This window comes from Erythrolamprus reginae, chromosome 4 (assembly GCF_031021105.1).
Source record: "Erythrolamprus reginae isolate rEryReg1 chromosome 4, rEryReg1.hap1, whole genome shotgun sequence".
Lineage (NCBI taxonomy): Eukaryota > Metazoa > Chordata > Lepidosauria > Squamata > Dipsadidae > Erythrolamprus > Erythrolamprus reginae.
The window spans coordinates 128,113,226-128,130,264 of NC_091953.1; the positions used below are offsets into that span (position 1 = coordinate 128,113,226).

General features: G+C 38.1%; 1 protein-coding gene across 2 annotated transcripts in view; it reads left to right on the forward strand.

Annotated features, from left to right (window-relative positions):
• The window catches only part of KLHL1 (kelch like family member 1), a 164,759-nt gene that overhangs the window by 110,275 nt on the left and 37,445 nt on the right, over positions 1 to 17,039 (forward strand). The window contains exons 6-7 of one of the 2 annotated variants that reach the window (XM_070751364.1): positions 2,332 to 2,518; positions 14,211 to 14,438. In XM_070751364.1, the coding sequence (XP_070607465.1) occupies positions 2,332 to 2,518; positions 14,211 to 14,438 (415 nt within the window). The remainder of the gene's footprint in view (positions 1 to 2,331; positions 2,519 to 14,210; positions 14,439 to 17,039) is intronic. The other variant, XM_070751365.1, reaches the window with a different exon arrangement.

Consider the following 17,039-nt stretch of genomic DNA (forward strand, 5'->3'; position numbering starts at 1 on the left):
CTGAAAAAGCTACAGACAAAAGACAAAATAAACAAAACTTCACCTAAAATATTGTTCGAAAGGGAAGCTTTAAACTATAAGGTACATTCTAAAAAATAATATTTTATCTACAACTTGCAATTTCTGAAATTGGTTATCTTTCTATCCATGTCTTTAATTTTTGCTCAGATATCTACAGAATATTTGGTCAATTGGAATTATTTCTTATTATAGTCTCCTCGGTTTTACCTTTTGTTTCCTTTTCAGTCAAGGGTAAACTTATTTCTATTGAAGTTATTAGCATCTCATCGCATGCCTCCATTTTCTTTCTTATATATAAAGGCATTCCCATTGTGGGAACTTTAAGAATATAATTCCCATCCAGTCTTCCCCTTTTCACTTTTATGATCGTAATCATTATCTCTGGAACTCATCTTCCTAAAACATTTCCCTTGTGGTGCTCTCTCTATCATCTTTTTAGAAGGTGGCCAGAAGCATCTGTTTGCATCTGTCACAGTTTCTTCTTCTTTGTGAAGTTACTTATAAAGTGAACAGATGTTTCAGAATGTAGTGATCAAAGAAATCTTAGCAAGTGTCATTTTGATTCCTGATATTTAAGAAAGCCCCTTTCCATTAACCATTTTCAAGTTTAATAAATGGTCATCACCATTTTTATGTGATTGCCAAGTCGAGGTGGCACAGTGGTTAGAGTGCAGTACTGCAGGCTACTTCTGCTGACTGCCGGCTGACTGCAATTTGGCAGTTTGAATCTCACCAGGATCAAGGTTGACTCAACCTTCCAACCTTCCAAAGTGGGTAAAATGAGGACCCAGATTGTTGGGGGCAATAGAGAGGGCTGTAAAAGCACTGTGAAATGGTATACAGTGGTCCCTCAATTTTCGCGGGTTCGAACTTCACGAAACGGCTATACCACGGTTTTTCAAAAGTATTAATTAAAAAATACCTTGCTTTGTTCAGTTCTGTAAACTGTTACTACTCGTTAATAAAGAACCGTTACTCACAAAAAAAAATACCTTGCGGGTTTTTCCCCTATAACATGGTTTTTCCCGCCCGATGACATCATACGTCATCGCCAAACTTTCGTCCACCTTTAATAAATATTTTTTTAAAATAAACTTTAATAAATAAACATGGTGAGTAATAATCTAAATGGTTGCTAAGGGAATGAGAAATTGCAGTTTAGGGGTTTAAAGTGTTAAGGGATGGCTTGTGATACTGTTCATAGCCAAAAATAGTGTATTTACTTCCGCATCTCTACTTCGCGGAAATTCGACTTTCGTGGGCGGTCTTGGGACGCATCCCCTGCGAAAATCGAGGGAACACTGTATTAGTCTAAGTGCCATTTGCTATTGCATAACAACTTACAAACTTTATGACAATGTTAATTTTCTTATTTCCAGACAGGATTCTTTACAAGTCTTTAAAGTTTCCTTGGTCTTGCATTGTCCAAGCTGGCTATTGGTTGGAGTTGATTATGGCCATTTGAATGTCAACCACTATTTGGAGACATGGCTATGGAACATATTAAGCAGGCTACTTGTATACATGCCTCAGTCAATATAGCATTGTTTAAAAACAAATCATATATCCCAATTGTTACAGAGCTCTCTAATCCTGTGTTTGTCCTGCAGATTTTGTGAGGAGTAAAGAATGAGAACTTCACATAAAAACAAGATTTTTCCCTCAGGGAAAAAAAGAAAAAAACTTAGAGAGATTTTGGATTTAGACATTTCTTTTCATGGAATTGGCGAAGAAAAACTAGGTATCATTTCTGATTTAGGGATCTTTTCATAGGGAAAAAGATGTTTACATAGAGAAAAGAGGGGAAAATCAACTCTTGAAATACTGGGATTTATTGAGGAAAAAATAAATGGGAATGAATATTATACTTTCTAGGACTTCTATTGAAAGGAATGTTTACCCATGCACAAAAGTATTGTTCTGTCTCCTATTCTCACAATTTCATGGTAATGTACTGCTTTCTTTGAGAAGAAGGATGAGTAACAGTTATGTTATATTGTAAAAGTTATATGCCGCCCATCTCCGAGTCTACGGAGAGGGGCGGCATATAAATCCAATAAATCTAAAATGTGTATAACTCTTTCACCGATTACTGCTCCAAATAAGTCTATGGCCATCTTGTTGTCTGTTCATCTGGGTTGTTGTTCTTGTGGATTTTTATCCTTTTTATTTACTTAAACAAGAGGCCTCCTCAATGTCCTTTTGTAAGTCCACGTTTTCAACACCACTGAAGCTTGTGCAAGGAGATATGAGGATCAGGCCATAAAAAGTAGAACACCACTATTAAATCGCAACTCGTATAATTTACAGATTTTAGCGGACCTTGAAAACCATGCACTTTTTAAAGATGACTTGGAATGTCAGAAGCTGATTCTGGAAGCCATGAAGTACCATCTTTTGCCAGAAAGACGAACACTTATGCAAAGTCCAAGGACAAAGCCAAGGAAATCTACGGTTGGGACCTTGTATGCAGTTGGAGGAATGGACAACAATAAAGGTACCAGTTAATAGTTGTTTTCTAGAGAGGCAATGGGAAAGGTTTACTTTTCTTTCATTTACTACCTATATCTAATAAATAATAAAATAGAGCCGCCCCGAGTCTTCGGAGAGGGGTGACATACAAATCAATCAATCAATCAATCAATCAATCAAATAATGGTAATGATGATGATGATGATGATGATGATGATGATGATAATGATAATAATAATAATAATAATAATAATAATAATAATAATAATAATATATTTAATTTAATTTATATAACTTTTAAGCCGCCCAATTCCTTGCGGATTCTGGGTGGCATACAGTCATAAATAAAATAATACAATACAGAGAAGCAATAATAAACAACATAGTAAAACAGCAATAATATAAAACTAGCTGAATTTTGGCTTGCATGGAGGCTTTGGGGGTGATGGGGAAGCCTTTGAGCCTGGGGAGGGAAAAACACGAGCCTACTGAGCCCACCAGAAGTTGGGAAATAGGCCATTTTTGGCCTCCAAAGGGCTTCCAGGAGGGCAGGAGAAGCTGTTTTCACTCTCCCCAGGCATTGAATTTTGGGTGTGGACACTTGTGCATGCGCGATAGCACACCTGTATGCTCTTTCCCCACCTGGGGAAAAAAAGGTTCGCCATCACTGCCATAGTGTCTGCAAGATTGTATTATAAATTACCCTAATCATTACCCTAATCAATTACCCTACAACTACATAAAGAAATAACTACATAAAGAAATAACAAATAAAGAGTTCAAAGTTGACCACAATGTGCTGAGTGAATGACCGTCTAAATATCTTGTGGTTTTTTACTGTTGTTGACAGTTGTAGCAAATTGATGGAAGGGAAAAATATATCTACTCATCTCCTATTGCTTTCAATTCAATCTCTCTTGTTGTGATTTTAAACAAAGTGTTCCCTTTGACCAAAATCTTCAGCTTATTTGTTCAGTAAACTTGTCTTATCTAGATTGTCGAAAATAGTTTCTGGCAGGTGGAGCCCTGAAAGAAAGCTGAATAAATATCCCATAGGTCATTTGTTGAACCACAGAAATCTAAAGTGTTTACCAGTGACATCTGCAGTGACAGCTACGAGCATCCGAAAATGGATATATGCCGTAATGGGCAGCCAAAAATTTTACTGGCACACTGGATGTGTGGCTTATTTTGGTGGGTGTGGCTTAATGGTCATGTGACTGGGTAGGAGTGGCTTGCCGGCCATGTGATCCGGTGGTAATGGATTGAACAATCATCATCTTTCAAGTGAACTGTTAAGTCCTCGACTTACAATCTTACCAGTGTCACTCGCTGGGCTGACAATTTGTTTCGTGTTTCCCGCGTTCTCCTTCCTGGGTCGTCCCCTCACCTCAGGTGGGGTAGCTAGGCGAACAGGGGCTGCCAGAAGTCTAAATGCTGCCAGTGCCACTTCCACCCACACATTCTGCTTGCACCTCAGGCGGGAGGTGGCCACATGAGGCTGGAGGGGAGCTGGGCAGAAGAGAGGGAAGCTCGTTCGAGGTCAGGTAGTGTTCTGTCAGGCTCTCTGGTAGACTCCTCCCCAAAATTCATAGGTACAACTTTCACACACACACACGTTTGAAAATTCAAAACAATGTTCTTTATAATGTAAATTCACTTAAACCAAGCCCTCTTTTGGTATAGCAAAGAGCACTCGTCTCCAAACAAACTGGGAATTTGTACAAGTCCCTTATCAGTTCTGTGATACTTAGCTTGCAGCTGTGAGGCAATTCACAGTCCTTCTTCTTTCACAAAGTGAAACACACTTTGCTCTGGTTTAGTTTCAAAGCGGGAAAAAATCAGCACACAAAAAGTCAAAGTCAGTAAAGCAGTCACGAAACACAACGATCAGATAATCCTCCACAATAGCCAAACACACAGGCTGCTATTTATAGCAGCCTCACTAATTACTACAGCCCCACCCAACCACAGGTGGCCTCATTTTCTTTGATAATAATCTCTCAGTTGTTGTTGCCTATGCATCGCTCTCCGCATGCGTGGCTGTATCATTAACTCTTGTTCTGAATCCAAGGAGGAGCTAGATAATTGATCTCCTTCTAAGCTGTCTGCCACACTCTCCTCCTCCCTGTCACTCATGTCTTCTTGGTCAGAGGAGCCTTCATCAGCAGATTCCACCAGGGGCAAAACAGGCCTGCAGCATGTGGATGTCTCCCCCACATCCACAGTTCTTGGGGCGGGAGCTGGGCCAGAGCTAACCACAACAGGAAGGAGGAAAGAGGAAAAAAGCAAGGAGCGCAGCAGCAGCAGTAGCAGCAGGGGGGGAAAGGGGGAGCCGAGCTGGGACCAGTAATCCAGGAAGTGACAGCCGCCGATCAGCTGGAGCTGCACACGCATCTTCATTTCCACTGGTGGAACTGTGTTCCACCTCGTCCTGCTTGCTGCCCATCCTTGGGTATATACAAAGCAATACATGCAATGTATATACAAAGCAATGTGAGTTGCACACAATAAATACATGTGAAAAGGGGTGGGACTTTGCTTTGGCTGTCTTACCTGCCATTTTGAAGCCAGTAACCATTGTTGATCAGAAGACCAGAAAGAACATAGTCAAAAACCAAATTCTCTTGTGGTGTTCTGCTTGGACAGTAATCCAAGTTGGAGCTATTATGGGTTTCCTGTAGAAAAATGCCACAGCATGGAACATTTAAATTAAAAATATGTAACATATCAGCTTCACGCTCATATAGATTGCTAAACAATTTTCAGAGGCATAATTGTCTTCTTTCTTTTGAACGTTAGACAAAACACTTTAAAAACAGCTAGCATTTCTAGCCAACGGCTTTGAATTTATAATTGCACTGTAATTTACATATATTATATTTTCTCTACAATAATTAAAATTGACATTTTTAAAGTGTATTCTTCTAAATCTGATCGTGAAAAAGTACAGTCCGTTGGACAAAAAAAAAAAGAAAAAAGAACAGTGTTTGATGTTTATGGCACCTTAGGTTAATTTACTTCTTTTTGCTTTAAGTACACATGTGGTTTACATTTTGGCAGATTTGACCTGTTCCTACATATTATGCCCTGTGAAAATTAAAAAACTTCTTTATGTAGTTGTGAAATAAATATTTTGGTGAACCCCTATGGTCTTTGAATCAGACGCCGAGACGGAAAAACTGCCAAGCAATAGTTGCTAATGTATTTCCAGTTTTTATTATTAGACTGTCAATTCTTCCTATACAGAAAGAAATCAACAATCTGCTTTCATGCTGATATAAAATTAACAGTTACATAAACATTAATAATGCACTAGTGTTTATGGGCGCTGAGAATAAATTCACCTTGAAGCTCGACTAAGGATAATCTTGGGAAGGTTTCCAGGAAAGTTGATAAAACTAGTGACATGTTTGAAGACAATTTGCCCCTTGTGGATCAAAAGTGATGATCCCACAGAAAAAAAAATGTGATTTAACTGAAGAAACTACAGTGATACCTCGTTACAAACGCCTCGTTATACAAACTTTTCGAGATACAAACTCGGGGTTTAAGATTTTTTTGCCTCATCTTACAAACTATTTTCACCTTACAAACCCACTGCTGCCACTGGGATGCCCTGCCTCCAGACTTCCGTTGCCAGCGAAACACCTGTTTTTGCGCTGCTGGGATTCCCCTAAGGCTCCCCTCCATGGGAAATCCCACCTCCGGACTTCTGTGTTTTTGTGATGTTGCAGGGGAATCCCAGCAGGGGAATCCCAGCAGCGCAAAAATGGGCGCTTCGCTGGCAACGGAGGTCCGGAGGTGGGGTTTCCCAGCAAGGGGAGCCTCAGTGAAATCGCAGCATCGCAAAAACACAGAGGTCCGGAGGTGGGGTATTGAGGACTTCGGTGTTTTTTGCAATGCTGCAATTTCACTGATGCTCCCTTCACTGGGAAACCCCACCTCCGGACTTCCGTTGCCAGCGAAGCACTCATTTTTGCGATGCTGGGATTCCCCTGCTGGGATTACCCTGCAACATCGCAAAAACACAGAAGTCCAGAGGTGGGGTTCCCCATGGAGGGGAGCCTCAGGAGAATCTAAGCAGTGCAAAAACGGCCACTTCGGCTGGCAAAAGGGGTAAATTTTGGGCTTGCACGCATTAATTGCTTTTCCATTGATTCCTATGGGAAACATTGTTTCGTCTTACAAACTTTTCACCTTAAGAACCTCGTCCCGGAACCAATTAAGTTTGTAAGACAAGGTATCACTGTATTTTGCTTTTTAAATCTGGTATCCTTTTAAAAACTCCTCGGAATGACATCCTGATATGCTCACTGTTTGAAAACGAAGACCAAAAGAATTACAGTATGGTGTTTCACAGGCATGAAAGAATGAAAAAGAAAAAAAGAAGAAACTCTAAAGGGCTCTCTGAACCAGCTCAATATAAAAATAAGTAATAAAACCATACATATTTTCCTGACAAAGTACTAAATATTAGAGCTTTGCAAAGTTTCAGCAGGAACGTTGGCGATAATCCCAAATTTCTCCCCAGAGAAGAAAGTTCTGAAAAAGGAAGAGCTTTGAACTTTGATAAAAGTTGGTGGGGTTTTTTTTAAAAATAAAAAATTCTGGACCAGATTTAGTAACTTTTATGACCAAAAAACAAGACAGAATTTGGAACAGCAAAGTACAATCAAAATGCTGACCTATCCAGGAAAAACAAGTTAATTGTGTTTGGATTCGGATTTTCTTTATTGCTTGGATAAATAAGTGCATATCTTCTGGATAAAGAACAGTGTGGCACACATAATTCAGGAAATTTTAATTTTCTTTTCAACACGACAAACTGTTTGTTTATAACACACTCTCCTTTGGGGGATAGTCCGACCACCATAAAGAATAATAATAGTAATAAAAGTTAAACACCAATTAAAGTTACACAACAATAAAAGTAAGAGCCATTGGGATATATTTACAATTTTAATAAACACGGGGTTTGCACAGTTACAACGTCTTAAGCTTAGGCGAGAGCCATAGTGGATGTGCTTATGTACACTCACATAACACCGATACTCCGTGAGCTGCCAATAAGTCTCTGGACACAATTCAAGGTGTTGGTTATTACCTATAAAGCTCTAATGGCTATTTTTCTGTGGCACTATAACTTTGACCGGTCACTAAATAAACTGTTGTAAGCCCAAGGTGTTCTGTCCCAGGAATTTGCATACTGGCCACTGATTGGATAACAGCAGCTGCCGCCAGTTTTAAACAGCTGTCAAAGCCGCGCCTGCCCAGTTGAAATGTATATAAATAGAGTGCTGTTTATTTTATGCGTGTCTTTTGTTACATAGCCTGTTAGTGTTCACTTGTTGCCGTTCCAATTAATTGCTAATAAAACCAATTCAACTACAACGTGTCCAGCTTGTGTTCCCGATCTAACACAACGACTACCTATATTATTTATATATAATAAGTATATTGCCTGTATTAGTATATTATTATTATTATTATTATTATTATTATTATTATTATTATTATTATTATTATTATTATTATCATTATTATCATTATTATTATTTATTGGATTTGTATGCCATCCCTCTCCAGAGACTCGGGGTGGCTAACAACAATGATAAAAAACAACATGTAACAATCCAATTTAATAAAACAACTAAAAAACCTTATTATAAAAACAAACAAACATACATACAAACATACCATGCATAACTTGTAATGGCCTAGGGGTAGGAATATCTTAACTCCCCCATGCCTGGTGACAAAGGTGGGTCTTGAGTAATTTGCGAAAGACAAGGAGGGTGGGGGCCGTTCTAATCTCTGGGGGGAGTTGATTCCAGAGGGCCGGGGCCATCACAGAGAAGGCTCTTCCCCTGGGGCCCACCAAACGACATTGTTTGGTCGACGGGACCTGGAGAAGGCCAACTCTGTGGGACCTTATTGGCCACTGGGATTCGTGCAGTATATTTATATTGCTTACATTACTATGTACTGTATATAGTTTGTAGAGCAGCCCTGCCATCAATTCCCACTCTTCTGTTGAAAGCCCAGACATGCTGGGCAGGCCACGTTGCATGGATGCCCGAATTTCGCATCCCTAAACACCTCCTCTATGCTGAACTATCTCAAGGAAACAAAACTCACGGGAGACAAAGGGAGTGATACAAAGACCCATTGAAAGCCCCCTTCAAGTCCCTCAATATTGATACCACATCCTGGGAAACCCTGGCACAAGATTGATCAACATGGCACATGCTGATCCACCAAGGCTGCCAGATATCTGAGGACAGAATAACAGCAAAGCCAGAGCTGCAAATACTGTGACAATGGTGCCCACACGTCTGCCCAACATGTGGCAGAACATTTCGTGACCATATAGGCCTTACCATCCACCTGTGTACCTATTGTAAAAGGCTCACATAAGAACATAAGAACATAAGAAGAGCCATGCTGAATCAGGCCAAAGCCCATCGAGTCCAGCATTCTGTGTCACCAATTGTACATGGGGATCTTGAGCAGAAAGAGAAGGCAAAACCCTCCCTTTCCCTTGACCCCCAACAAATGGTACCCAAGGGAATCCTACCTGCCTCAACCAACATAGAGGTAGCACTTGTACATCCTTTTCAATAACCACAGATACACTTGGCCTCCATGAATCTGTCCAATCTTGCCTTGAAGCTATCCAGACTGACAGCTGTCATGACCTCTTCTGGAAGTGAATTCCATAAACCAATGACCCTCTGGGTGAAGAAACATTTCCCTTGATTTGTCCTCACTTTCTTACCTATGAGCTTTAGGGAGTGCCCCCTTGTCCTAGTATTGTGTGATAGAGAAAAGATTTTTATCTCTGTCCATCTTTTCTATCCCATGCATGATTTTATACACTTCGATCAAGTCACCCCTTAAACACTGTCTTTCAAAGCTGAAGAGACCAAGGTGTTGCAACCTGGTTTCATAAGGGAGGTGCTCCATTTCCTTGATCATCCTTGTTGCCATTTTTTGCACCTTTTCCAGTTCCATTATAACCTTCTTGAAGTGTGGTGACCAGAACTGTACACAGTACTCCAAGTGTGGTCTCACCACACCCACATCAAGGTTCTCTTCAAACACGATGGACGAACATCATCATATAGTTTGCATTTAAATGCATATATTATTAGAATATGTACTGTAAGTTTATTATGTTAGTTGTCAATTAATCCTGCCATATTTTACTATTCTTTTGCAAAGAACCTATGAGATAGATGTATATTCATCAGACTTAAGCTAAACCTGATTAATTTAACATGACTAAGTCTGAACCCAAAGTTATAGACATATGTTAATATTAAACCCTCTTTGAGGTTATCTTGTTATTGCAGTAAGCCTGCTAATCATATTTCCTGGAAAATTCTTTTGGCTGATTCTTGTCCTATTGAAGCTGCTGCTGACATATATCTTGACCACTTGCTCAAGATTTAGTAATGTTGCTTCAAGTAGGTGTAAGCTAATGACCTTGGCCTGCAACTGTATGTATTGAAATTTTAAAAATGAATCTATTGAAGTGGAACAAATGTTATTAAACTGAGTTATTGACACAGATATCAAGGAGAATTCCATTAGAAGGTAGAAAATAACCTAGGCAGCAGAAAGGATAGGAATATTTATCTGGCATTTCCTCCACAGAGATGTTCAAATGTGTAGCAGTTCATTCTTATTTAAAATTTTCATTGAAAATAGAAACATAGAAACATAAAAGGCTGACGGCAGAAAAAGACCTCATGGTCCATCTAGTCTGCCCTTATACTATTTACTGTATTTCATCTTACAATGGATATATGTTTATCCCATGTTTAAATTCAGTTACTGTGGATTTACCAACCACGTCTGCTGGAAGTTTGTTTCAAGGATCTACTACTCTTTCAGTGAAATAATATTTTCTCACGTTGCTTTTGATCCTTCCCCCAACTAACTTCAGATTGTGTCCCCTTGTTCTTGTGTTCACTTTCCTATTAAAAACACTTCCCTTCTGAACCTTATTTAACCCTTTAAGATATTTAAATGTTTCGATCATGTCCCCCCTTTTCCTTCTGTCCTCCAGATTGAGTTCATTAAGTCTTTCCTGATACATTTTATGCTTAAGACCTTCCACCATTCTTGTAGCCCGTCTTTGGACCCGTTCAATTTTGTCAATATCTTTTTGTAGGTGAGCTCTCCAGAATTGAACACAATATTCCAAATGTGGTCTCACCAGCGCTCTATATAAGGGGATCACAATCTCCCTCTTCCTGCTTGTTATACTTCTAGCTATGTAGCCAAGCATCCTACTTGCTTTTCCTACTGCCCGACCACACTGCTTACCCATTTTGAGACTGTCAGAAATCACTACCCCTAAATCCTTCTCTTCTGACATTTTTGCTAACACAGAAATGCCAATGCAATACTCAGATTGAGGATTCCTTTTCCCCAAGTGCATTATTTTACCTTTGGAAACATTAAACTGCAGTTTCTATTGCTTTTATCTTTATCCATTTATCTTTCTTTTCTTTCTGCTCAAGAAAGTCCTCGGAGAGGGACAGCATATACATCTAATAAATAATAATAATATCTCCATATACAATTGGTGGGCCACTGTGTGACACAGAATGCTGGACTCAATGGGTTTTGGCTCGATTCAGCATGGCTCTTCTTATGTTCTTATGGAGTCTCTAACCAATAAGAGTTTTACCTTAGGAAAACAGTGGGTAATTTGGTGACATCTATGCAAAGAATTAAGAGCAAACTCACTGTTAAATATGTAAAATCTCATAAACTGCTTATCTGTAGCACAGAAGCGTACACTTAATTACAGAGTTCCATAGAGACATATTTTCTAATCCTATCTACTGTTACAAAAAAATTAATTTAGGAATCCTTTATTTAACCCAATGCTTCTACAACAGAAATTTCCAGTTCCCTTTGAACTTACGTAAAATTTGAATGGCAGCTCTCATTTCTACAATTTTCAGTTTGATTTACATTAAAAATAATTTTATAGGAAGATATGTGAGAAATAGTACTAAACAATGTTGAACAGACCGGACTGCTTGCCTGAAATCATGTGTCCAGTAAAAATAATAACCTCTTGCCAAATTTTAAAAAATGAATATACAGATATCCAAAGATAGATTTTTGGGTACCAAAGAATCCACTGTCATTTAAGGCTTTTATTGTTTACTCTCAGAAAAACAAAACATTCAGTGAGGTATGTTAGAACCCATCCCAGGACCAGAGATTTTGTCTTCCAAGATTTCAGATTCATAGTGGAGCCCATCTTCAGGGAATTTCTTTCTAGCAATTTCTAAAAGATTCTAGTATCAACTTTTATTGCAAAATTAGTCCCAAAGCTTTTTAAACTCATTAGCCAAGTTACAACCACAAGTTACAACCACAATCCAATCCAAAATCCGTGATATTTTCAAGCAATATGCTTGGTAATACAGGAGAAAGAATGTTGAATGTAACTCATTCTAATTAGAGGGTTAATTCATTTGTATAAGTTGTTCTGAATTAACAAGTACGGGAAAAAACATTTAAATATAATTGAATGCAGGCATTAGCTCATATTTCTTGTACTAAGGAGCAAATTAGAAGAAAATTTAATATCTACGGTTGCATTAATTATAATTATTCTGTTATACTGAGATTCAAATAGAATTCAAATTATACAATGACTTTTATTATTAAACACTTTCATTTCAACTGAGTTTAATGTGTATTTTCTTTGGGTTTTTTTTAATAGGAGAGTAGCTATTTCATTTCAGAAAAACCTTTAGTTTGAAACAGTTTTACCAAAACAGCATAACTATAGAGAAATAAAATAAAAATATTTAAAGGTTAAAAATAATAAACTTTCTTTCACTCTGATTTTGAATTAGAATAAAAAGCAAAACAGAGCTGCATTGTTTTGTATTCTGTTGGTTAAAGCAACTCTTTTTTTTCTTTTTTCTTTTTTTCTTATTAGATTTGTATGCCGCCGCTCTACAAAGACTTTGGGTGGCTCATAGTATACAATATAAAGCAGTGAATACAGAGACAAATCTAATTAATTAAAAACTACGTAAGCTAAAAACCCCAATATATTAAAAATCAATCAAACAAATTCAAATTGTAGCCATACATCACAATTATAATAATTACAATTGTAATTATTATAATTATTGGCCAGGACGTCTAGATCTAATTGCCCCAAGTCTGGTGACCTAAGTGAGACTTAAGACTCTTGCAGAAAGCAACGAGGGTGGGGACAGTGCAAATCTCTGGGGAGAGATTATTCCAGAGGGCCGGCCCCCCCACAGAGAAGGTTCTTCCCCTTGGCCCCACCAAGCAACATTGTCAGGTTGACGGGACCTGGAGAAGGCCAACTCTTTGGGACCTAACCGGTCACTGGGATTCAAACAGCAGAAGACGATCCCGCAAGTATATATTTCTATGAGCCACTTCCTACAATCTTCTATTCTAAGAATGACACCAGTTCAATGTAGAGGATCATCCATCCGTCCATCCGTCCATCCGTCCATCCATCCATCCAAGTGTTTGTTTGTTTGTTTGTTTGTTTGTTTGTTTGTTTGTTTGTCTATCCAGTACAAATTGAAAGTTAAAGAGAATAAAAACATGTAGTAGTAAATATCAGGGAAAGGACAGAAGAAAAGATATGAGAATAGAATACGTCAATGAAGAGTAGAGGAAAGGATATATGGATGGGAGAAAAGATATATAAAATATAGGAGAGACAAGAGAGACAATTGGACAGGGGATGCAAGGCATTGATTCGTCAGGCATGGGGGAATTGAAATTTTTACCTTCCCCCTAGGCTTATAGAATTTATACATGGTATGCTTGTTTGTATGATTGGTTTCTTAAATTGGGGTTTTTTAGATTATTTTTAATATTAGATTTGTTTACATTGTCTTCTTTATTGTTGTTAGCTGCCCTGAGTCTTCGGAGAGGGGCGGCATACAAATCGAATCGAATCGAATCGAATAAACAAACAAACAAACAAACAAACAAACAAACAAATAAATAACCAAATAAATAAATAAATAAATAAGTAAATAATTAGGGATCATTAACACAGACTGGAAGATCACTCCTCTTTGGTAGGTTGTTGAAGGCTTTATCCAGTATGCTTCAGCTTGGAATCCTACATTGAAAAGAAGTTGAACATGGTATAGTTTTCATTCTGTATCCTATGGGTAAGAAACCCTATGGAAGACAAAAACCTGATGGAAAATACAGGAAGAATAATCCTTACATCTAAGCCACACAATATGTGGATCCAACTAGCAGTAAGAGAAATTCCAACGCAAACTTACACAACATGCAGTAACCGAGCATTTTAATGAGGTGTGAATTCTCTCATCTGAATGGTAAAATAATTAATTTGTTCCCCTGGGCTTACTATATGATAAGCTGCCAAAATAATAGGAAAGTAAAACCTGCAACGGCTGCTTAGGAACAGTGAGAATTACACAGATACACTCTGTCTTAGTAACTGGATTCAAGGATCTGCACGTTTGCCAAGATCACTGGGCTTTTGTTTTTAGCAACAATGGAAAGAAATGTGTTGAATGAATGTGTTTGCTGATAAATAATGGGGGTGGGGTAAACATGTGTGTGTGTGTAATGTAACACCATATATATGCTATTAATCATGCAAGTCCTTCTGTGCTCTCACTAATTTCATTATTGATGTTTCTCAGCAGGCGCTACAACCATTGAGAAGTACGATCTTAGGACCAATATATGGATCCAGGCTGGAGTAATGAATGGAAGGAGGCTACAGTTTGGTGTGGCTGTTATTGATGACAAGCTCTTTGTTATTGGAGGGCGTGATGGCTTAAAGACATTAAACACGGTCGAATGTTATAATCCAAAGACAAAAGCTTGGACGGTCTTGCCTCCAATGGCTACTCACAGACATGGCTTAGGTAAGCATTTCCTTTATGAAATATGTCTGTCTCAAAAGCGATTAAAAAAATATCGCAAGTAAATTAATGTGTCAAAACATAGAAACATAGAAGACTGATGGCAGAAAAAGACCTCATGATCTATCTAGTCTGCCCTTATTTTATTTTCTGTATTTTATCTTAGGATGGATATATGTTTATCCCAGACATGTTTTATATTCAGTTACTGTGGATTTATCTACCACGTCTGCTGGAAGTTTGTTCCAAGGGTCTACTACTCTTTCAGTAAAATAATATTTTCTCATGTTGCTTTTGATCTTTCCCCCAACTAACCTCAGATTGTGTCCCCTTGTTCTTGTGTTCACTTTCCTATTAAAAACACTTCCTTCCTGGACCTTATTTAACCCTTTAACCCTTTAACTTATTTCTCTGTGGCAGCCCCGGCCCTCTGGAACCAACCCCCCCCCCCGAGATTAGAATAAACCCCACCCTTCTTTTCTTTCGTAAGCTTCTTAAAACCCACCTATGTCATCAGGCATGGGGGAACTAAGATATTCTTTCCCCCTAGGCTTCTACAATTTATGTATGGTATGTTTGTATGTATGATTGGTTTTAAAATAAGGGTTTTTAGCTGTTTTAGTATTGGATTGTTGCATGTTATTTTTATCACTGTTGTTAGCCGCCCCCAATCTACGGAGAGGGGCGGCATACAAATCCAATTAAAATAATAATAATAATAATAATAATAATAATAATAATAATAATAATAATAATAATAATAATAATAATATGTTTCAATCATGTCCCCCCTTTTCCTTCTGTCCTCCAGACTCTACAGATTGAGTTCATGAAGTCTTTCCTGATACGTTTTATGCTTAAGACCTTCCACCATTCTTGTAGCCTGTCTTTGGAAAATAATTCTCTATTCTTAAACTGGTCCATCAACAAAAGGACATTGAAACTTAGAGTAGCTTCCATATCTACTGTAACTTAGAGAAAATGTAAGTTAAGAGTAAATTGAGTAAATGTAACATTACTTTATTCATAGAGGTAGGAAATATCAACAGAGCACAAAGAGTGATTGAAAATCTGCACTTTATTATGATTTTAAAATAGCCATAGCAAAAGCACTTAGACTTATATGCCACTGTACAGTGCTTTACAGCCCTTTCTAAATGGTTTACAGTGGCTCTCATATTACCAACCTCAGAAGGATGGAAGGCTGCGTCAACCTAGAGCCTGGTGAGATTCGAACTGCCAAATTACTGGCAGCCAGCAGTCAGCAGAAGTAGGCCTGGAGTACCGCATTCTAACTATTGCACCACCAAGTAACATATCATATGATTTGTAAATAAACTTCAGAATACACTTCTTTCATTTTCAACTAGCAACAAACGTATCATATCCACCCCCGCAAGAACCGTACTTGTAATTATAATATAGTGACTGAATCCACTCATATAGAGACATCATCATTTCAGTCTCCAAATTGCAAGAGGTTCCACAGTTTTTCATAACAGGAAATGTTTGAAGTGAGCTCCTGCTTTGTTGTTTGAAGGTTAGTAGTGTTCAGGATAGAGTAGTGATCTTATGACTATGTCCTGATCTTTTCTTCAGGGGTCTAGGATAGGGATAGGCAAAGTTGGCTCTTCTAGGACATGGACTTCAATTCCCAGAATTCCTGAGCCAATCATGCTAGCTCAGGAATTCTGGGAGTTGAAGTCCACATGTCATAGAAGAGCCAACTTTGCCTACCCCTGGACTCTAGGACAGCTTGCCTTGGCTAACCTATCATGGTCAACACATCATGGCCAATTCACCACAGAACAACTTACTACAGCCAACTTCCCAAAGAAAAACTTGCTGCTGGACAATTCAATCCTGTATTAATTGTTTCATTCAATTACTTTTATTACTGGTGACCATGATTTTGTCAAAAACGATTGTAATTCTTGCAACTCTTGTAATTCTGGAGTGAATTAGTTTATCTTAAATTTATTAGCTTAATAAATTTCTTTATTAAGCTATCGTTGACCATGCTTCTGTTGAAATTAATTTAACTTTTCTATTTGTCCAATTGTCCTGGGGAGAGTTATCTCATGGTGAGTTGGCTATTGTGAGTTGTCCCATAGCAACTTGGTTGTAACGAGTTAGCCGTGGCAACCTGCCATAGCAAGTTGTATCATACTGGTTCTTCAGATGAGCCTTTAGATGTTTCAAACCATATTTGGAAGGTGGCCATGCTAATATTTTTCTTACCTGAGAGCAATTAACACTGATTTTAAAGCATAAAACAACAACAAGAATCCTCTACTTTTTAATGAAATGGTAAGCTAAAAGAGAAAGAAATTGAAGACAAAATTGTTTTTCATCAAGATTCAATCAATATTTTGTCATAACTCCTTACCCTGAAAATGAATTTAGCTCTTCCTCTATAATGTAAAGTAATGTTTTTAAAACCATTAAACCTTTGTCTTCCTCTCCCAAAGTTTCCATGTCTTCTGAATTAGAATGCATTTGTATCTGGAGTATTCATATGGGGTGTTCAGGGAGGGGTAGCATCTCTGGTGTAGGAGCATGTCATGTCCTTTTAGGGCAGCTCATTGTAGGGCTGCTCCCTCA